At 41.9% G+C, this 22116-nt stretch overlaps 2 protein-coding genes across 2 annotated transcripts in view; one reads left to right on the forward strand and one right to left on the reverse strand.

Annotated features, from left to right (window-relative positions):
- LOC146612654 (uncharacterized) overlaps positions 1 to 13481 on the forward strand; it is a 33959-nt gene extending 20478 nt beyond the window's left edge. The window contains exons 3-8 of the mRNA XM_085343757.1: positions 6976 to 7119; positions 7228 to 7271; positions 7375 to 7510; positions 7635 to 7745; positions 8491 to 12303; positions 12854 to 13481. Of these exons, the coding sequence (XP_085199883.1) occupies positions 6976 to 7119; positions 7228 to 7271; positions 7375 to 7510; positions 7635 to 7745; positions 8491 to 12303; positions 12854 to 12909 (4304 nt within the window). The 3' untranslated portion in view covers positions 12910 to 13481. The remainder of the gene's footprint in view (positions 1 to 6975; positions 7120 to 7227; positions 7272 to 7374; positions 7511 to 7634; positions 7746 to 8490; positions 12304 to 12853) is intronic.
- A 1536-nt stretch (positions 13482 to 15017) lies between these two features.
- Positions 15018 to 17957, reverse strand: LOC146612655 (uncharacterized). The gene is made up of 8 exons (XM_085343614.1): positions 17445 to 17957; positions 17253 to 17365; positions 17065 to 17171; positions 16811 to 16985; positions 16555 to 16669; positions 16401 to 16480; positions 16226 to 16314; positions 15018 to 15640 (listed from the first exon to the last, which is right to left on the reverse strand). Exons 1-8 carry the CDS (start codon positions 17955 to 17957, stop codon positions 15018 to 15020), a joined length of 1815 nt encoding a protein of 604 aa, XP_085199740.1.
- Positions 17958 to 22116: the final 4159 nt, after the last annotated feature.

Consider the following 22116-nt stretch of genomic DNA (forward strand, 5'->3'; position numbering starts at 1 on the left):
CACGAAAGGAAAATGTTTGCCAGCACACTGCGGCTGGTCTACAGAGAGACTGATAACTGTGTGCTTGGAAAGGTCCGTGAGTCACCACTCGTGACTTTTGTAGTTAAATCGAGACATTTTGGAGCGACGTTAGGTAGCAGACACTTGTGACATCCTTAATAAAGATAACTGTGTTGGGGCAGCAAATTTTGCCAAACATGCGCACTATTAATAATGTGGTTTTTCCATGAGAGTGTGCTGTTCTTTCTGGATGAATTCAGAATTCAGGGACTGCACCTCTCATAAGTGTATAACGCAGGTACCTGCCCAGTTTATGTCAACAGAAACTGTTGTTTCAGTTCCCAGAGGTGTCAATTTGTTTATCCTGAAGATATGTTATTAATGTTAAACATGAGGTTGGGATAGCAGCTCTGTGCAGCTGATCTTTGGTACCTTTTAGATACAAAGCAGGCTCAAATACTAGCTAATCAGACCAGACCAGGTTGTCACATAAGGGGAACACAAATACTAACAAGCCATTCGAGGGACTGCAGTATTTGGTGCGAGGCTGATTACATTTTTAATCCCTGATGTTTATGAGAATTCCAAAGTTCAGGCAGTGTTCATACGGAATTTGCTGTCTTAGTACTGGACATAGCACATTTAAACCTTTACCTTCTGGTCTACTAGAGAAAGACTGTGGACTTTATCCTGTGGGGAACAACAAGCTATTACCACCAGATTATTGATGATTCATGGCGTAATTGCTGGAAATTTCTGTTTTGTCCAGAGTGGTGGATTCACCACCAGCACCAGACTACAATTGGAACCCATAAAATCCTAAAATCCTGTGCCCATTTTTGAAAAAAGTGGGGGGAAAAAAATAGAAAAAGCGAAAATCACAAACGTGCCAAGTTTGCCTGTAATACATCCAAAATATTCTGCCTATTTCTAGCATCTACTTGTTGTACTAATACTATTAAGGCTTTTTATTTTCTCAACACTTTTAATTGATTTGTATTCACATATGAATCTCAGTTAAGCTTGTGCTTTCATCAAACAGGCTCTAGCAGGCCTGAATACTTTCCATTTTATTCTACGTTTTAATGAGATTTTAATTTGTTGCTTATGGCTAAATCTATTCATAAAGACCTTTTGTTTTCTTTTGTTATGTGGCTGACAGTGAGTTTTCTGTGCTGTGGGGGAGGTTCAGGATGTAAACGGATGTGGTGACATTGACTGTGGCGTTAAAAAGTAACTGACCTGCCAACTCCCCCCTCCAAAAACCCCCAAAAGACAATCTACTGTTGTGAAACCATTAATGGATTTTCTGAGTTATTTGATACATCTGGTCTTTGTCTTGCATACCGATTGTGGTGCAGCACTCAGTGCCACATGATGCAGGTATATCTGTTACCTACATTGCGGTCCTTGTCACAGCACCTTTCGTGCTTCCTTTTCTTTCACCTCCGACGTTTATGTTTAATTCACAAAAAACCACCTGCGTGAAAAGAGAGTATGCAGGCAGACCGGGATGCTTTGAGATGTGCTTCCAGCGGATCGAGGCTACATGTATCGTCCTTGAGTTAAAGGGTGAACTTTCAGCTCTTTCCCACTGTCAGTTGGGTTTGTGTTGATTAGAGAAGCTTAAGCACCTGGCAGACAGCACCCTCAGAGCTGGCGGTTCAAAACAAGAGAGAGGGGCAAGTTAGGGCAGGGAGGAGAGGTGTGTGTGTGTGTGTGTGTGTGTGTGTGTGTGTGTGTGGGGTAGGTATTTGCATCTGTCTGATTCCCATGAAACGGTTCTAGGAAGAGTTGCATCAGCGCTGGATTGTGTCAGTATGTGTGTGGCGCTCTATGTCTGCTATGCAGCCAATCTAGGCTAAAAAGGACAGTAGTTTGGATAACATGACCTAAAACTGAGTATCTAAATAAGGTTTGTTGAAAATATAAAACCAAAATATTTCCTGCTCCCTGTTTTCATTCTTGGACTCAAACATAACTTCACTTTCAACCATAAGATAAGCATGAAATCCTCATCTTATTGATTTCAGTCAATCCTCTCATTCATCTACTGTCCAAAGCTCAACTCCAACCTCAGCAACCTTGGTACCTAGGAGCAATTTAAGAGGAAGGAAAACCATACTGGAGAGGACATACTTCAAAGCATATGAGGAGTGAAGCTGCTGGTTACAAAGGGGCACAGGACAAAGCATCTGCCAAGACATTATCTTTGCCCTCAATGTGCTGGATATCCAAATTGTAAGGCTGCAAAAAGAGAGCCCACCGCATGAGCCTCTGATTTGGGTTCTGCAATGTGTTCAAGGAAGTGAGAGGGTTATGGTCAGAAAATACCTCAATTGGCCGAGCAGAATCTAAATATACCCTAAAATGCTGCAAGGCCAAGACTAATGCCAAAGCTTCCTTTTCAATGACCGAATAATTCAGCTGATGGGAGTTGAACTTCTTGGAATAGAAACTAACTGGATGTTCAGTACCTTGCTTGTCAGCTTGGACTAGAACGGCACCTGCACCAATGTGGCTTGCGTCCACGTACAGCTTGAAGGGCTGATCCAGACGAGGGGCTAAAAGCACAGGTTCAGAGCACAGTAAAGCTTTTACATCCCAAAAAGCTTGCTGGCATGCTGCAGACCAAATAAACTTTACTTTGGCCTTCAACAAATCAGTCAGAGGAGCAACCACTGTTGAGAAGTTACCACGGTGTAAGGCCCAGCAAACCGTGCCTGGAACGGTGACCCTGCAATCGGCAGTAAAGCCAAAACCCGGTCACCCGCACTAAACTGCTGCTCTTCAGAACGCCGGCCATAAAAATATTTCATCTTGACCTGAGCCTTTTCAAGGTTCTGTTTGGCCAACTGACCTGCCACATATAGTCTGTGCCGAAAACCATTAACATAATCTATCAAGTTCACTGGTGGTTCACCTGACAACCACTTATCGCACAGCACTGTCAACGGTCCCCGAACTTTGTGGCCAAAGACCAAGTCATTTGGGCTAAACCCAGTACTCTCCTGGCACACTTCTCGCGCTGCCAGCAGAAGCCACGGTAAACCTTCCTCCCAGTCACTCCTCATTTCGGTGCAATAGGCACGTAACAAGGACTTCAGTGTTTGATGGAAGCGCTCTAAAGCACCTTGGCTCTGTGGATGATAAGGAGAGGCTTTATTATGTACAATATTCAACAGCTTAAGAACTTGTGCAAATAGATGTGACGAAAAGTTTGATCCCTGGTCACTCTGAATAATCTTCGGTATGCCAAATATAGAAATAAACTGTGTCAAAGCCTTCACCACAGACTTGGCTGTGATGGTACGCAGCGGATATGCAGCAGGATAACGCGTAACCTGGCACATTACAGTCAACAGATACTCCGAACCAGATTTTGATCTAGGAAGAGGGCCCTCACAGTCAATGATCAAATGTTCAAATGGGTTACTCACAGCAGGGATGGGACAAAGTGGAGCAGGTTTAATAGACTGATTTGGCTTACCTACAATTTGGCAAGTATGGCAGGTCTTAATGTAAGCTGAAACATCATGCTTAAGACGTGGCCAAAAGAAGTAGCGCAAGATGTAATTATAAGTCTTCGTCACTCCCAAATGCCCAGATTTGTCATGAGAACAATTCAACACCTCGTCACGGTATTTAGTTGGAACCACAATCTGGACAACTGGACTTCCAACACAGTCCAACCCTTGCGGAATCCACCTACGGACTAGTACCTCCTTCTGCAGAAAATAACCAGAGGCCGCACTTCTAGCGTCATCACTAGGTTGCACTTTGTGAAACAGCTCAGTCAGTGAAGCATCAGTACGCTGTGCGTGAATTAACTCTTGCTGGGAAACTGACAAATGTTCAGGAACAATCAAATCTGGTTCAACCTGACACTCTTCTGCTTGAGTTACAGGCTCTGCATCCCTTTTAGCTGCAGCCCTCGTAACAGCACAAGCTGCAAAGTCAGAAAAACCCAGCCCACTGGCCGTCACAGGTGTCATTTGACAAAAGAGCCACAAGGACCTTCCAATCTTCCTATAATTTCAATCTTCTAAGGAGGAATTGGACTCCATAATAAGACTCTTCGGACTGGATCAGAGGAAGAGTAGCAAGCAGAGTGAAGAGTAAAAATATCCATGAACGTTCAGTGACACTGCAAGTGAAGCTGAAGACTTTCACCTGTATTCTAGTGAAAAGTCAGCATCGATTCACTGACATGGTTCTAGACCATAGAAAACCAAATCTAAGACGTAAAAATCAGTTTAGGGTGGGGGATGTATGTAACGCCAACACTACCAGTCCATTAGTACACAATCCTGCTCAATCCAGCTGTGACAGATGGTATCTTTAATATGCCAGTGATTAATATGGACTCTGTTAAAATGTGACTGCCAAACTGGTGATACTATAAGTCATTATTACCGTGCAGTTATTCTCAACCGTAACTCCTGGTTTTTCCGTGTAAGTCTGTACTCTAACGGTAAAAAGATAAAGCATTATACTAAGTTGACTTTACTACTTTACACACAAGCGTATCAGCTTTTCGTTGTATTGAGCAGCCAGTTCTGGTAAGTCAGCGGTATGTTTTTACTCGTTTGTATATGCTGGTTCCACATGTGATTCGTTTCTTTTCTTGTAACACTCACTCTGTAGGATTCAGACCATGGGAGCGTTTTCCATTTGTTCAGCTGTCATGTGCTCTATGTCATGTGTGTGCAGCGCACCAGGGAAGTGATAAATAAAAAAAAGTAAATTTAGAAAAATAAAATGAAGGGAAGGAATGAAGAAAGAACAGTCTTGTCGACAAAAATGGGACGCTGTAACAGCTTGCTTGAAAAGTATTTGGTGGCCCTCTGGATAGCAGCACTTAAAGTTAACTAGGGAGGCCTTGTGCCATTCTCTGTATTCAGGCTGCATAGTAACAAATTATTGTAGTGTTTTCTGGAAACAATGGGGAGTATTTTTCACATGGGTAACCATGTGCTCTGGAGCTGCAGGCCTGTACTAAACATGTTTTTAATCTTGTTTCAGGAATAGTCATTTCAATTCACTTACACCCCCTTGTGGCAAAATAATAATTTTTTTATATAAACAATTTAGTGTAGTAGATTAAGCATTCACCTAACAAGCAGAATATCCACGGTTTGATCCCAGAGGCCAGACGGATCCTTTTGGAGTTGTGCTGGGAAGGACGTATATTTAAAAAAAAAAAAAAAAAAGAATATATAAATTTTTAAAATGCCAATTTAATAAAAAAGTAATTTATAAGGCAGCTTTATAGTGTCTATTCTAATGAAGTCTGAGGAAGTATAGAAATGTTGACCATGTTATTAGAGTTCTGTAATGAAATTGTATATTTTAACAAAGACGTGGTGTGTTGTTTACTGAAGACATGCCTGTTTGACCTCAAATCCCTGACAACAGCACTCTTTGCATTAATGTTTACATGTTTGATTTCTGCATCTTGACTGACCAATCCTGGGCGAGCTAGTCTGCAGACGGGGCACGATAGTGGGATGGTATCTTACTGAGCACTGACAGGGGGGTGACATAGAGGAAGAGGGATGGCAGGAATTAGGCTGCTGAGGATTAGTGTCTGAGCTCTGATTGTCCATTGGTTGAAGAGACATTCTCTGCTCGGCGAGGACCTGAACTGACAATAACAAGCACCATATTCATGCTGTCGTGATCTTTCCGGGATTTATATATTTTTTGACTGGATCGTCTTTTTGGGTGTTTTTATGTGGTTTAACTTTATAACTTGGACATACTTTTAGTCAACTTTTTGAAGACATAAGAAAGATCATGGTGGTGCTTCTGACTAATAACGCCAATAATTTTTACTGCTTTCCTACAGTTTCCAAGAGAAGAGGTGAGTGAGAGCAGCATAGGTTTGATCTTATTGGTTGAAGATCCAAACTAATTGGTCCTACCCAGGTTGTGTTTACTATAAATGACCACACAGGCTCGATCAGCTGCCTTGCTTATGGCAGTCAATAAAGAAATTAAAGTCTGGTCATTATAAACCATAAAAACCACTGTTGAGCTATAATATTTACTTTGCAGATATATAAAATGCTGTGATTTTTTTTTTCTCCTACAGTAGTTACAAATACTTCTCATAATAAGAAAAATATTTTAAAAAGAACAGCTAGAATTTCAATTTTGCACATTAGGATTTCCTTAACAGTGTATATATACTGCTGTTACAGAAGAGGAAGGTAAGAATTAGCTTTAACTGTTAAGCACGTGGTTAATTCCAGCATGGTCTTACAGTGAGAGTGCTAGGAGGACAGGTAGCTAAAAGTAGGGCAGCTACTGCTGTTACATAAAACTTTCGTAGAAGGCTGCTAGTCCAACAATCCCAGACTGTGCCATGGAGGCATGAGAGCACTGCAGGTATTACATGACATGTCAAATGGGTGTTATGTTTAATTATGTTTAGTTCTTATTGGATTCACGAAGAAAATATGTTGCTCTTTTAAATGTAAAGACTCATTAACTTTAATTTTATATAACGGTCTTATGAATAGGTTACTCGGGTTTTTGTTATTCTTGAGTTTCACACATGACTGAAAGTAATGCTTAACTTTGGATTGGATCCATCGTTTGAGATGCCATAGCAGTTTAATTAGTGTCCTTCGTACTGTCTCTTTAAATGATGCTTAAGCTGGGAAAAAACACCAGGCATATGTTGCTGCAGGCAGATTTTTGATCTGATAATCCCATGTTGAGGATCACTGTGTCTAATCCTGCATGAGAAGAACTGGAGTTCGGTCTATTCATTTCACACTCATGTGTTAACCCTCAAACATCTTTACTGTTCCTGTGCTTAAATATCCCTGACAGTCACCTAAATGCTAACCCCCTGTCCATATGGCCCCATCATTTACAGTTACAGTAACACAGAGCTTTGAGTTGATCTGGCCTGATCTCCTCTCCCTATCTTTTTTTTTTTTTTTTTTTTTTTTTTTTTTAAAGCTGCCCTAAAGCTAGATGACGATGAAAAGACCCCGGCACCCCCGTTGTTCCAGGAGAATGTGTTCATTGAGTCCAGCAGGCCTAAGTACCTGGAGGACCTTCACACTGAGGCTCTGCAAGGACTGAAAATGATGCAGGAGGAAGGTATAAAACCAACTACTGATATACCCAGTACATGTTTGTTCTTCCCTAGATTTTGACACTTAATTAAAAAGTCCCATTATCAATCGAAAAATGTTCTTGTCTTTTCAGAAACCAATAATGGAGTGGAATACCAGGACAGCGTAAGCACAATTGTAAGTTACACATTATATACAGATTCTTGTGCTTTCTAATATCACAAATGATTTGTTAAAACTTTTATTAATGTAATATAAGTAATCTTTCTGTTTTTGCTAGTCGACAATGACGGCTCAAACAGATGGAGAAAGTGCTGGGTTTATGACGGACAGCACGATTCCTGATACGTCTTCTGTCGCCTCTGTGCAATCGTCAGTGTCCACTAGATCCTCCCGCTCTGGACTCACCAGACAAGGTAAATTAACCACAAGCCAAAACACTATTTATATCCACTCTTTGTCATTATGCAATGCGCTTTGACATGCTTGCATAAAACATTTAATTGACGACATGTGGATAAACATTTATTCGCTCTACAGGTTCAACATTCAGACCTTTGAACTCTGGGAAAAAGTCAGAAAAGACCAGGACCAGAAGACGCCACAGGAAGACTGTTGTGGGTATCCCACATCATGTTCAGAGAGAGCTGGGTATGCAGTGACTTTTTTGAACTGTATGAACTGTTGGGTCTGTCTAGCACAGGCCCACCGCTGGAACGAGACAATTAAAAAACACAGCAAAAGCATTGAACACCAAGTAGGCAAAGTTCTTCTTGTTACTCATGCATGAGGGAGACCTGCCTGGAGCCAAGTGTCGTTCCACCACTTGACCTCCGTCAGACTCTCAGCCAGGTTCCCCATAGCACTCCTTTTATTGTGGTTACATGAATATGCATAGGGTCATTAACATATAACATCTTACATAGGTATACATGTGAACAAAGAATACTGTGTGTGTGTGTGGGTGGGTGGGTGGGTGGGGAGAGTGGTCAGAGTGTGACCCCATAAATGACTTCTCTAAACCTGCTGGTCTGGAAGTCCAGCAGTTCATCTAAACAAAAGGCACTTGGACTAAAACAGATATAGCCACGTTTATCCTACCATAAAACAAGGTACGACCTCTTCCCATGCTCCCAGGATGTAGGTGTGCGAATGCACACCAAGCCTTTGTAGCCTGCTAAAGATCACACATCCTGTCACTACACAATTGATTATACACCTCTAAGCATATATGGTTAAATATTTCTAAGCATAAATGACAATCAACAATACAAAACCTAACATGAACTATTCAAGACTGCTACAGTATCTAAGATGTTTATGTTGCAGATTCAAAGAAAGACAATTAGTGCATAACTAGCTATGTTAATTCTGAAAGGTTGTGCTGTTGTTTTAGGTCTGGACAGAGTTGACTGGACACTGAATCCAAAGTTAGATGAGGAACAGCTTTTTAATGGCGAGACTAATCTCAGTCCAACTACAGATGGGCAACAGATGGGATCACAGTCTGAAAAAGGAGCCAGTATTAATGTTCCAGGCATAAGCATCCAGCCTCTCAACAAGAAAAATGTCAAGCAGCTCGGTGCTACCCATGCTGCTCATAGAGATGATCTCGCCCTGCTGCACCGCCTGCGTCCCGCCTTGGAAGACGATCAGAGGCCTCGATCTTTAGCTGTACCCTGGTTGACCACTTCCTCCAGCCTTCAACAGGAGCTCCCCAGCCCCGTCATGTCCATGTCACCCCAGGCTGCTTACATGTCCAAAATCATTCCCAATGCCATTTTGCCACCCGCAATCGATGTGGTGGAGATCAGCCGTGGGCGTAGTCGGAACAGTGTCCGCACTGTCAGCAAAAGCAGCCTGATGCTCTCCAGCCCAGCTCCGTCCCGTGCTTCTTCTAGAGCATCTTCAGTGAGAACCTATTCCTCCAAATCGTCCACCATCACCTCGGCCTCTCGCAACAATCCTCCAAATCTGTCTGACACGTCGTGCTGGAGTAATTCTGACTCGTCCGAGACATTGGTATCTGACTCTTCAACCATCTCCAACAGCAGCACCCCAAAGCAAAAGAGAAATGGCAATGCTTCTGCTAAAGAGGACAAAGTTGATGCTCACTCCTCTATAAGCAAGGCCTCCAGCTCCAATGGCAGGGTGATCGTCAGGGGAGATGAGGTTAAGAAAGACGGACAGTTTGTGCGTAGCCTCTCTGTTACTAAGCCAAAAAGGGCCCCTCCTCCTCCAAGCCGCTCCTATTCCCTCCACAGTAAAATGAAGCGCCAGCCCCGTTATCCAGCAGAGATTAGGGTCCTGCCAGGAGAAAATTCTCTCCACAGCAATTCAGCCCCAAGTGAGGAAAGTGACCAAAACCAATCTGACTCTCATCCCTCCAAGACTCTGGACAGCCCTGGCTACAATGCTGACACCAGTTCTCTGGATGATTCAATGGGCTCTTCGTCAGTCGGTCCCTTTAGAACTCAGCTGCAGGCAATCAAAAGATCGAAAGATGCTTCACAAGAGAAGCGGGAACTGCTTGAGGAGAATAAGCTAAACAATGTCAGTGGCAACTCCAGCCAAGATGGCACATCCCCACAGCTCACTAAACAAGCTAACGGTTCATCTCCAAAGCATAAGAACAGCATTTTAGCAAAGCTTCAAAAAGTATTTGCTGGATCCTCTTCAATTAAGTCAGAGTCATCTAAATATAATAAGTGCACTGAGGAACATAAAGCTGATTCAAAAGACACTGTCAGTCCCTCTGTACAGGCCTTGATAGAACTTTTCAATATCCCTCCACCACCTAAAATCCATGCACCTCCACCTCCTCCACCTGAGGTATGGTCCCATAGTTTGCGTTCATGTGAGCTGATCCTGGGACCCCCAGCCCCTGGCAAGACTTATGCTATTGCAAAGAAGAACCCGAAGGACCGGAGACAACAGAGGCAGTCTCCGGCAGCTGCTGAGGAGTTGGCTAAGAGCTTGGCAGTAGAAAGAAAGCACAAAAATCCATCAGTGACGACAGAGTCTGTTAATGGATCCCTACATGTGCTAGAATTGAAGAAAGTTCAAGAAAGTGGGATTTTGAATGCAGAGATTTGCAAAGATAGCAATGAAAGACTGGCTCAGAATGTAGATTTGAATGGACGTGGTAAAGATGAGAAAGGGAGAGTAAGTGATATGTTGAATGGAATGTTAATGAAGGCTGTAGAGAGACGAGAAGAAAGACTTGCAGCAATAAAAGAAGAAGCAGCTAATAAAACAACCGGCCAAGCTACAGAGGTAAAGACTAACACTGATAGAGCACCTGCCATTTCATTAATTCACATTTCCCCAGCGCTATCTCCTCCTCTGGTGCAACGTGTTTCCCAGCCCCTCCCCAGACAGACCACAGAAATCAATTCCATTACATCAGTAAAAGTTGTATCCCCCGAATCTTCCTGGCCCCCTCCACCACCACCAACATCAGGTAGCCCCAGTGGGCCAGATGAAATAGATTTTCCTCTTCCTCCACCTCCACTGTTTGGTGATGATTCACCCATTATACCTGTTCAGGTTCCACCAAAGTCCTCCCTCAGGAGTGACTCCTCTTGCACGACTGCATCGGTTATATCAGTAGTGAAAAAGGACATCATTAAGGTGATCATGGAGCCTGAACTTCACAAGTCCAGTACATCTCAGGGGGTAGCGCCTTCTCCCTTAAATATCCCTCCTCCCCCACCATATACAGCACCCCCTCCACCACTTACAGAGGTTCTGCCTACTGCAACTGATAAGGCATCTCTGACACTTTCTCCACCACCACCTGTAGAGTTTGGTCCTGTAATACCAAAAAAGCTACCTTCACCCGTGGTTCAAGATGTGCCCCCACCTGTTAAAGACATCTCCTCTACCTTATTAACATTAGTATCTCCTTCACCAGCTAAAGTCGTCTCACCTCCTGTAGTTGTTGAGGTCTCACATCTGCCACTCAAAGAGGTGTCTGCTCCGTCCTCTGAAGAGGTTACGTCTCCTCCTTCTCAAGAAAATATGTCTAATATCTCTGAAGAGGCTGAATCTATCAGCAAGCTCACTCCACCACAAAGTATTCCACCTGCACCACCCCTGCCAACACAGCCAGAATCATCAGAGCAGAAGATTGAGCTTCTACAAGAGGTCTCCTTTGAACCTGAAGCTAACACAGTTTCATCTAACAGTGTTCTTATCCCCCCTCAGAATATTCCCCCTCCACCTCCCACAGAGCTTCTCCCACAATCTCAGGTAGTAGCCCCAAAAACTGATGTTCTGACAACAAAGGAGGCCTCACCTTCACCTCCATCTGAAGTATCAATACCACCACCATCACCACCTGAAACATCTTCACCAGAAAAGACTCAAGTATTTGCTCCTTCTGAACCTGTAAACATTCCTGTACCTCCACCTTTACCAGTTCAGGGGCATGCCAGCATTAAGGAGCAGCCTATTCCTTTAAGCACAGAGAATAAAACCCAAGAGCAGACTTCTACCCCAGTTGTGCAAGAAGAACCTATGCCCATTGTCACCCCTTCCCTCCTGCAGATGGTCAAATTGCGGTCAGTCAGCAGCAGCCCTGAGCCCCCCAAAGCTGAAGAGCAGCAACCACAGGCTGAGGTCACAAGCAGCAATCAGTTCCCATCCTCATCTGCTAATGGTGAGGCTCCTCAGAAGCCCATCAGAAAATCTCTAATCATGACCTCTTCTACACCCATTCCTCCACCGGAAACAGACCCTTCGCAACCAACTGTGCCCAAGTCCCAAGCTGACGTGGTTCCTCCTTCATCTTTGTCCATAGCCACCTCCCCTACGAAAAAGGCTTATTCTGCCATGAACACTACCCGTTCCATGAACCTACAGGAAGCCATCCGCATGAGGACAGCAGCCAGATCTCAACAAAGTCCAGCGTCTCGCCTCAGCTTGCAGCCTCCAACGTCACCACTGGACCTCCACAAGTCCCCCAGCAGCACTGCAAGCTTTATCTTCTCCAAGAGCAACAGGAATGTTGTGACTGAGACCAAGCCAATGCTGGTGGCCAAGGAAGATGTACAGAAGGTGATCAGTGAAGCAGAGTCTATGAATAAGGGAGCCAAGGTGCCACCACCTGTTGCAAAGAAACCCAAAACAAGGGGCAGCGAGGTTGAGACGAGTGGAGATGTGGACCAAACTGCAAGACAGGAAGCGCAGCAGGAAAGTATCAAAGGTAATGTATATCAGCCCCGATTTTTTAAAAAGGCATGCAACACATGACAAATAGAAAGAGAGTGACCAGATGTGGCGCATGTCGTGCACATAAAGATCATGAGTGGGTGTGAAAAGCCCCCAAAACAAAAAAAAGACAGTACAGATAAAGAAACGGGTCAAACGCAATGCAAATTTTAAGCCTTTTTACTCAGTTTAGTGATCAGCGCTTCACATGCTGTTTCCCAGCAGTTTCTCATATTAACTTTATGCTATAGCTTAGCCACATGCTATGCTAACATTTGCTAAGCAGTGGGCAATAAACATACTACAGCAGATCCGTTGATGGTAATGTGGGTAAAGTATTTAACAGACCAACAAATAATAGTTTTTCAGGGGGAAATGTATGTTTTGAGATTATAATGCCCAGCCATTGAGTACTTGAGATGTTTTCCCAGTTTGCACCAAACAGCTAACACTGCCATCTACTTGCCTAAATAGCTAAAATATTTTTTTCTGTACAATTCTTTTGGATGTAGACAAACCAACTCTGTGTACATTTCCAACTTTAGATGCTGCAGAGAAAACAAATGGAACAGCTGGTACTGTTGAAGGAGGGTCGTCATAAACATGATTATAAAGACTGAAGGAGACCTCTGCAACTGGATATGGATGGATGAGATGCTTCACTCAGAAACTGCCTTTTTTTAAGGTTTTGGAGTTGTTTGAATTTAATGGTGTGGGTCCTAATTTTCTTGAGAGCTCATTTTGCATTTTATAAAGAGATGTATATTTTCTTTACCAGAGGGTCTTTGTCGTCCTCTAGTCTCAAATAGTGATTGTACCACTTATGTCCTGCTGAATCAATCCTTTAGTCAGTACTTGGAACAATGGGACTTTTGGGCACTCATCTGTAAATATAGCAGCATTATGTTTATTTAACATATCCAGTAATGGTGGATTTCTTCTACAGAGTTATGTTCTGTATCTTTTCCAAAAGTTTCCACACTAATTGTATTTGTTCCAAATACTATTAATTATCTTAAGTTATTTTTTCTGTCACATTTAGAGGATGACCTCTACAGACAAAGTCTTCTTTGCCATGTTTGCTAAAGAATGACATAATAAAACAGTCTGTTGCGTAGCTCTACAAGCATGCAAATTTATATTTTAGATCCCACACACAGACACATCACACACTAGAATGATTATAGTGCACATTTTCTGCTGCTTTTTAGTTACAGATAATGGAGGCAATGCCTTTCTTCCCAGTTATGGCTTAAACTGTGGGATATTTCTGTATTGAACTATAATATATTTCAAACTGGTTTTGCAGACAACTGTAAGAATCACCATTTATAAAGAAAAATTAAAGATTCATCGATAAACTAAAATACTGTGTTGCCCATCTTTTTTTTTTTTCTCCTTGCATTGTTTTACTTCAGGGTCAACTGTTTAGACATTCTACCCTTAGGGCGATCGTGGCTCAAGAGTTGGGAGTTCGCCTTGTAATCGGAAGGTTGCCGGTTCGAGCCCCGGCTTGGACAGTCTCGGTCGTTGTGTCCTTGGGCAAGACACTTCACCCGTTGCCTACTGGTGGTGGTCAGAGGGCCCGGTGGCGCCAGTGTCCGGCAGCCTCGCCTCTGTCAGTGCGCCCCAGGGTGGCTGTGGCTACAACGTAGCTTGCCATCACCAGTGTGTAAATGGGTGGATGACTGGATGTGTAAAGCGCTTTGAGGTCCTTAGGGACTAGTAAAGCGCTATATAAATACAGGCCATTTACCATTTCACAAAAATGTAAAGGAACACTTTGAAAACACATCAAATCTTACTGAGGGAAAAATGCTGCTGGATATCTACATTGATATGTACTGGGCAATAAGAACAAAAGGATACCGCCTCATTTAAAAGAATTGAAAATTTAACTACAGTAGGTTGAATTTAAAGAAATGCTTAAAATCAGAGTGAAAATTATGCAGCAGGCTGGTCCATTTTGCCAAAATTTCATTGCAGCAACTCATAATGGACACTTAGTAGTTTGTATGCACGTCATCACAGATGGACCCACTGTTTCAGCGTAGGTTCTGGCAGTGGGTCCAAGGACTTCATCGTGATACCTAATGGCAGTCAGGGTGCTGTTGCCTAGCCTGTAGAGGTGCAGCTAATGGTCCTGCTGGTAGGTTAAGGACCGATGGAATGTCAGTGCTCTTGAGACTGTGCTGGGACACAGCAAACCTGGCAATAGCACATATTGATGTGCTCTCCTGGAGGAGTTGTACATCCTGTGCAGCCTCTGTAGGGCCCTGGTATTTCCTCGTGGTACCTCTAGTGACACAGAGCCTAGTGAAACGACAAAGATGAGGGGGAAAAAAAAAAATTTTTCAGTGGCCTCCACCTGTAAAACTATCCACATTTTGGAGGTTGTCCTATTGTTGCCCCTCTAGTGCACCTGCTATTAATTTCAAAGCAGCTGAGCCTCTCTGCTACTCAGTTAAACTTCAGTACCCCAGAACTTTAACCGACCTGATGCTGTTCTCTGATTAAGAAGTGCTCCTTTCATTTTTCTGTGCAGTGTACGTTCCTAAAATGGAAACAGTTTTTAAATGAAACAATGTTTGTTGTGTGAAGTCATGAATGACAAGAGTCAGTTGATTTCATTTTCACATTTTATTGAAATGAGTCAGACTACGCAGAGCTCCAGTCTTAAGGCAGTATACTTGATTAATTGATCAAACACTACCTCCAAAAAAAATACCACGTCATCTCCCCGCCATCTTCTGCATCTGCTGTCCTGCTGTCATTCTTCAACTGCACCTCGTATGACGTCAACCCCTTCTCCTCAACCTCCACCTCCTTCCCTCCATGTGTCCCGTTTCCTCCCTCATCTCTAGAATCAGGTGGCTGTACATCAATCTTCGACAGTGGCAACTGCTCCAAGTGACTAATCCTTTCACTTTCCTTCTGATTCAGATCGTTCGCTTGCTCTACATTATAAACTTCATTTTCACTTCTCTCATCTGAATCCTTTTTTTCATACGGTGACTCCTCCTCCCTCAACTTATCTAAACGCTTCACCTCAGATTCATTCCACTTGCCCTTTAAGGCCCTCTCCCCAAAACCAAAATCATCTAAATTAAGTCCCGTCATCGCTTCAAATGCAATTCCACTTTCTTCTTCACCATCATCATTATACTTTACTGCTTTTCCCAAGAACCTGTCCCGGCTGTGCGTCTCATTACTGTAACGATTTGTGGTCCTCTGTTTTCTTATGCTGTCCAGAGGGAGGCTGACTGGTAGAAACTGGTCCTTTGCTGTGTACGACTGATCCGACACCAGTAATGACCCACTGCTGGCAGAACCTTACAAACAACAACAAAAAGTAATTTTAATTTTTTAACTGACTAACAGATTTAATGTTCGTATACAATTGGATGTTTTACAGTTTTCCATGACTGTATATTCGATTTTTGAATACACAGTTAAGTCCATACATTTATTTGGACAATGACACATTTGTAATTTTACCTTGCTACACCATCATAGTGGGGTTTTAAACACATGTATATATAAAAAACTATTTAAATTGTACACTTTCAGCTGTAATTTTAATCATTTAACAAAAGTATTGTATCAGCTAGTTAGGATTTAAAGCTTGAAGTTATATTTGGTAGCTGTTCACTGGAACTCAAAAAATGAAATCCAGAGGTGTCAGCGGCAGAACATTAAGTGAATCCCCTGCCAGGCCTTCTCAATCACCAACTGCAAACGATTTGTATCCAATTAATTAAGAAAAACATCTTTATATTTCAAATTATATTCGTTTGTCATCTTTGAGCCTCTGAAAATTGACAGCTATGTGTAAAAATGTCTGCAATTCCCAAACAGTCGATGCAAAATGCTGAATATCTTAAATTAAAAGGTATAATAATGAGATTGTTACAGACCTTCCATCATAGCCCTCCGGGGCTTAGGAGTCACACACCGGGACTCACAACATTCACATATGGAGTCATCACCAGTAAGCGCCCTCCACCTGTTATAGCATATGTATTAACAGTCCCCCTGGAAACAGCTGGGAAATCTACAGTTCTGTTGGTATATCATCCTATTATTCCTCACCTGTTGCCCCTGTACGTGCAGGATTTGTGCACAGGACTTGGATCCTCTGACGTGACAAACAACCTGCAGTAGATACTGACCTAAAACAGAAACGGGATTATGCCACAGTGCTTAGCTGTGTAAACTGAGAGAATCATAGATGGTCTACTCTCACCTCAGTGTTTGGATCAGCAGTAAACTGGAAAGCCAACACGGAAAGTCTCACAGTCCTATCTGTCTGGGAAACAAACTCAGAGGTCCCCAGGTCTCCCTTGCTGTCCAGCATACAGCTGCAAACATCAATGACAACAATATGGAGTAAAAACCCAAAAATTTAAATATGTAGCTTTTTCTAAATCTCACATTCGTCACAGATTCACTCTTTTTCTCCACATTTAGTTTAATCAGGTCACTCTATCCACACTACATACCCAAAGTTGTCTATGATGGAGTACTTCAGGGACGATCTAGAGCCACTAGATGGAGCTGCATAGCAGCTACGTATGTAGAGTTTTCCTCCAGCAGGCAGATGAGGAGCAGAAACCTGGATATGAACCTTTTGCCCAAGCTGGTAGACCCGAGTGGTGACCGGTCTACTCCATGAATCTACAAATGTGAAACACAAGTACCCAGCTGTTTAGGATCTGCCAAAGTCTGTTCTGCTGCATAATGCAGACACCCATACCATCCATCAGGGTAATCTGGTAGTCCGTGTGACGACTTTTCAGCCTTTTACGGAAAACAACTGTTTCCCAGGTTGGTTGGACAGCCAGTTGGTGCACATGATGGTTCCTGTGGAGGGCAGACGATTTGGAAGCTTTCAACACTAAGTGTTCGCACACCTTCTGTATAAAGCAAACCAACATGCCTAACCTTGGGTAGCGGCATTCAATATCTACATCCACCCGGTGCGCTCTGCTTGGAAATCGTTTTGGCGACGGCTCATAATGGAGCACGAATTTATAAACCAGATAACCGGGGGGCATCTGTCAGGAAAGGTCAGAAAGTGTCAATACAAGATGACAGATGCAGCGAGAGAGGGATTGAGCACCACCCATAGCTTACCTCACGTACGCCATCACAGGCGGTCAGTGGATACGAGAAAAGAAGGTCGCCGTATGGTCTAAGAAGCCCGTTGCTTTTACAACTGCTGCCTAACAACAGTTCCTCTGCTTCTGCGCCCAGACCGTAGAAAGCTGGTTTGATCCTGACGACAAAGTCAGATGTGGAGCAGGTTACAGAGACGTCCGGGAGGTAAGCAAAGTCTGACTGGATCTTTGCCTCGGGTTTCCCTGGTCGCATGGGTCCAAGTGTCACAGGTGCTGAAGCGGAATAGGACCTTCGGTAACCCAGCTGAGGCTCTGGAGGTGTGTCGGCAGGTAGCCTCTGGTTGGATTCTCTGTCTTCAGCTAATGGAAGTTTGATTTTCGGAGCGCCCAGTTTGAAAACCACTTTCCTTCTCGTAAGCGGAGAGTCATACGTGTCCGCCGCAGAGCTTAGAAGGCCAAGTGATAAAACGCTCCACAAAATAAAGGGATACCACTTTGTTTTCATCGCAACAGACGGACAGCGGTCCATCACTCCTTCTCTTTAATGCACGCGTAGAAACGTCGCCGTCACGGCTGAAAGCAATTAGATGCGATGAACCAGAACTATTTGGTCGATTTAAGCCCCTAAAATAAACCAATTCAATTCAATTCAATTTTATTTATATAGCGCCAAATCACAACATAAGTCGCCTCAAGGCGCTTCATAGATACAGAGAAAAACCCAACAATCATATGACCCCCTATGAGCAAGTGTCACTGTCACTAGGTACCCTGGGGATCATCCAGAAACTGTGACACATCTTTTTTGGTACTGTTCTTTTACACAGAGATTCTGGAAGGAATTTAGCAGGTTTGTTATTGTCTATATTTTAAGGGAGTTTTCTTTACGATGGGAAAATGTTTTATTCTGTTTCTTTAAGTTCCCCAAGAAGTATGAGAAATGTTTTTTTATGATAAATTTGTTAATACTTTTAGCTAAATTTTTTATCCATAAATGTAAGTTTACTAACAAAACACCATATTTCTGTCATTATTTTAAGGATGTGGAAATGTACATACAATCAATATCAGACTCCACCAACAAAAAGGCTCTCAAAACAATTTATGTATGTGAATTTTTGCGTGTATTCTTATAATTGTTACCTTTTTCTTTTACCCCTGGCTTTGTGTGTTCATGTTCTGTTGTTTTGTATACTTCATCTGTTCGTATGTTGTATACTCATTGTTTGTTAAATAAAGTTTATATAAAAACAAAAAAAAAACTGTCACTACTGTCACTGTCACTACCCGATCCGTAGTTATGGGTCAGAGTATCTGTTAAGATGTTAAGAATAACAAGTATATCTTAAAATGTTTGCAATAATGAAGCATTTCAGTACAATGTAGACAAAAACGAAAAATAAAAGAAAGTTACGGATCAGGACTCGCCGATCCTTACTGCGCATGTGTAAAGTCTGACCGTACAAATCGGGTCTGTCACTGTTGTCACTGTCACTACCCGATCCGTATATGGGGAGAGAAAGATGGCGGAATAAGCGGTTGTACAATCTGCGGGTCTGATTAAGAAACGTGATTTTGATGTCCTGTAAAATACTTTACTGACAAACTGTTACTCCAAAGGAAGTAGAACGCAAGCGAAACCCCCTGGAAGTTACTTTGACAGACCTTCAGGCAGACACAAAGATAAACTTAGAGTGATAAAAATGGCTAACCCCAAGCTAACAGGTAGCCTCTCCGACCATGATTACAACCTTGCTGCTATGCGGGAAGCATGTGAGGATGAAGATATAGAAGAGATGGAACTTCAGAAAGAGATCGGAAGACCCATAGGTGACCACACTCCGTTACCAAGTCCCAATCCCAAAAAAATGAAAAGCAAAATAACTGAGAAGCAGGTGAGCATCGAGAATGTATATGAAGTTTTACTTGGCTTCACAAAGAGATGCGAGGAAAGGTTTGATTCGCTTGAAAAGAAGTTGGAAGCCTTCGAACAACGCATTGAAGTAAATACACAGGCGACCCAAAAAAACAGAGAGGAAATTGACAAGCTGACGACGAAGGTGGAGTCGCTGATGAAGGAAAACAAAGAATTAAAGGAGAGCTGTCGGGAGAGTGCACGTTACCGCAGAAGATGGGACCTCAGAATTTTGGGTCTGACAGAGAAGGACAACGAGAATACACGTGAAACAGTGATCGGCATTCTAACAAGAGTGGTTCCTGTATCAGTGGAAAAACTGCAGCTCATGGTTGATACAGTACACCGACTGGGGAAGAAAGACAATGCAGTGAGCAACAAGGTGCCAAGACCAATCATCATACAGTTCAGCATGAGGACAGCAAGGGATGAAGTATGGAGGAAATCCAAAGAGGCCAGGGTCTGCAAAGAACTGAACATAAAATTTAAAGAAGACTTCTCCAAAGAAGACCGTGAAGCTCGGATCAAGCTGTGGCCCAAGGTGCAGGAAGCTCGAAACAACGGCAAAAGAGCATTCCTAAAGGAGGGTTATGCAATAATAGACGGTAAAAGGATCGATCTGTGAGATGCACTTGAAGAGGTCACTACAAGTTAACCATAAAATGTGGGTATGTATGTGTGTATATATATGTTTATATATACATATCTGTTAAAAATACACAAATAAAAAATAGGAGAGGGTCAAAAAGCAAAGTCGTAGTTAAATGTGAGCTATACAGAGCTAAAATTGCCGCATATATAAAGGGGTAGTACTGTGATAGGGTCGGAGTACTGTTATGATTACATAGGTAGGACACTAGGCTTATTCCTGCTTCAAGCACTTTTTTTTCTTCTAGTAAGTGCCAAGGAAGCCGTTACTGTTCTTGTTTTGTATTTTGTTCTTGCGTTTTTTGTTTTTGTTTTTTCTTTATCTTATAGATGGCTGTTCTATTAAGTTCCTTAAATGTTCGAGGCTTAAAAAACAATGTCAAACGTAAGGCCATGTTTTTATTCTGCAAGGAAATTAAGGCAAACATTTTGTTTTTACAAGAAACACATTCTGGTAAGGAAGAGGAAACATTTTGGAAACATCAATGGGGAGATAGTATTCTTTATTCACATGGTACTACTCACTCAGCAGGAGTTATGATCTTATTCAACAAATTTGCAGGGAGAGTTATTGATCATAAAAGCGACGGAATGGGGCATTGGATCATGGTGTTGGTAGAAGTCTGTGAACAGAAAATTATTCTTATTAACGTGTATGGATACAATAACAGGTCGCTAAATAGAAATATGATGTCTAACTTAAGTAAATTAATTGCAAAGTGGAGTACTACATATGGTTCTACCCAGGTGATAACTGGAGGCGATTTTAACCTGGCTCCTAACTCATGGCTTGACAGACAACCACAAAGAGGAAATCAACCAGAACACGATAGCATTATTTGTGACTTTTGTACGACAACCAATATGATCGATTATTGGAGGATGACAAACCCAAATACGAAGAAATATACTTGGTTTAGTCCATCAAATAAAAACGTATGTTCAAGATTAGATTATTGGCTTGTCTCCCAAACAGTATCATCATATGTTACGAAATGTGAGACCCAGTCAACCCCACTTACTGATCATTGTCTGATAAGTCTCTTATTATCTCTACGTAAACAACAAAGAACTGACAACATATGGAAATTTAACAATAGTTTATTACAAAACGAAGACTTCTGTAAACAAGTTAAAGAACTTAAATCAGAAATTAACAATATGAGCATGACTAATGTCAGTAAATGGGAATGGTTTAAATATAATGTGAAACAATTAGCTATAGAAACGGGAAAGAAAGTGTCTGCCCTACGCGTATGTGAACAGAAAAATCTAATTGAACAAATTCATTTATTATGTGGTAAACCCTGTATGACTGCGGAAGAGTCAGAACGCCTACAATCTTTACAAAATAAGCTAGATGAGGTGTACTTGATTAAAGCTAAAGGAGCATATGTAAGGTCTAGAGCCAAGTGGATTGAACATGGAGAAAAAAATTCATCTTATTTCTATAGTCTAGAGAAGCGTAGACAAACAAAGAAAAAAATAACTAAATTGAGTAAGGATGGTACTATAATTGAGGAACCAAACAAAATAAGTGAGGAAATTAACATGTTCTATAGTAATCTGTATAAATCAAGAACTGAAAAAGAAAATGCAGATATCTTTTTTGATATGATTAAAGATCAGGTTAAAAAATTGGAAGAGGATGATAAAACATGGTTAGAAGAAGATTTGAAAATATCCGAATTAGATACAGCTCTAAAACAAATGAAAAATGGAAAATCGCCTGGAATTGATGGTTTAACGATTGAATTTTATAAAACCTTTTGGCAAGACATTAAAGATTTGTTATTTAATGGCTTTTTGGATTGTTTAAAAAATGAAGAACTATCCCCAACAATGAAAACAGGATTAATAACCTTATTACCCAAACCAAACAAAGATTTACAAATGCTAGACAATTGGAGACCCATAACACTTTTATGTAACGACTACAAATTATTAGCCTTAGTATATGCAAATAGGCTTAAAAGCGTCTTAACCAAATTGATTGATGAGTGCCAATCAGCGTTTATTAAAGGAAGGCAGATTCATAATAACATAAGATTAATATTAGATATGATTGACTATCGATCCTTTATTAATTCAGAAAGTTTAATACTATTTATTGACTTTTTTAAAG

The sequence above is a fragment of the Diplotaxodon limnothrissa genome, linkage group LG19 (genome assembly GCF_057381915.1).
Source record: "Diplotaxodon limnothrissa isolate DT_005_m linkage group LG19, D_limnothrissa_male_GT1.1, whole genome shotgun sequence".
In the NCBI taxonomy this organism is placed as follows: domain Eukaryota; kingdom Metazoa; phylum Chordata; class Actinopteri; order Cichliformes; family Cichlidae; genus Diplotaxodon; species Diplotaxodon limnothrissa.

Excerpts from the sequence above, each read along its gene's own strand:
- LOC146612655 (XM_085343614.1), bottom strand. The coding sequence starts at position 17,957 with ATGGACCGCTGTCCGTCTGTTGCGATGAAAACAAAGTGGTATCCCTTT. Across the intron at positions 17,172-17,252 it reads ATTGAATGCCGCTACCCAAG|GAACCATCATGTGCACCAAC; the intron begins GTTAGGCATGTT and ends TGCCCTCCACAG. Across the intron at positions 16,481-16,554 it reads CTGCTGATCCAAACACTGAG|GTCAGTATCTACTGCAGGTT; the intron begins GTGAGAGTAGAC and ends TTTCTGTTTTAG.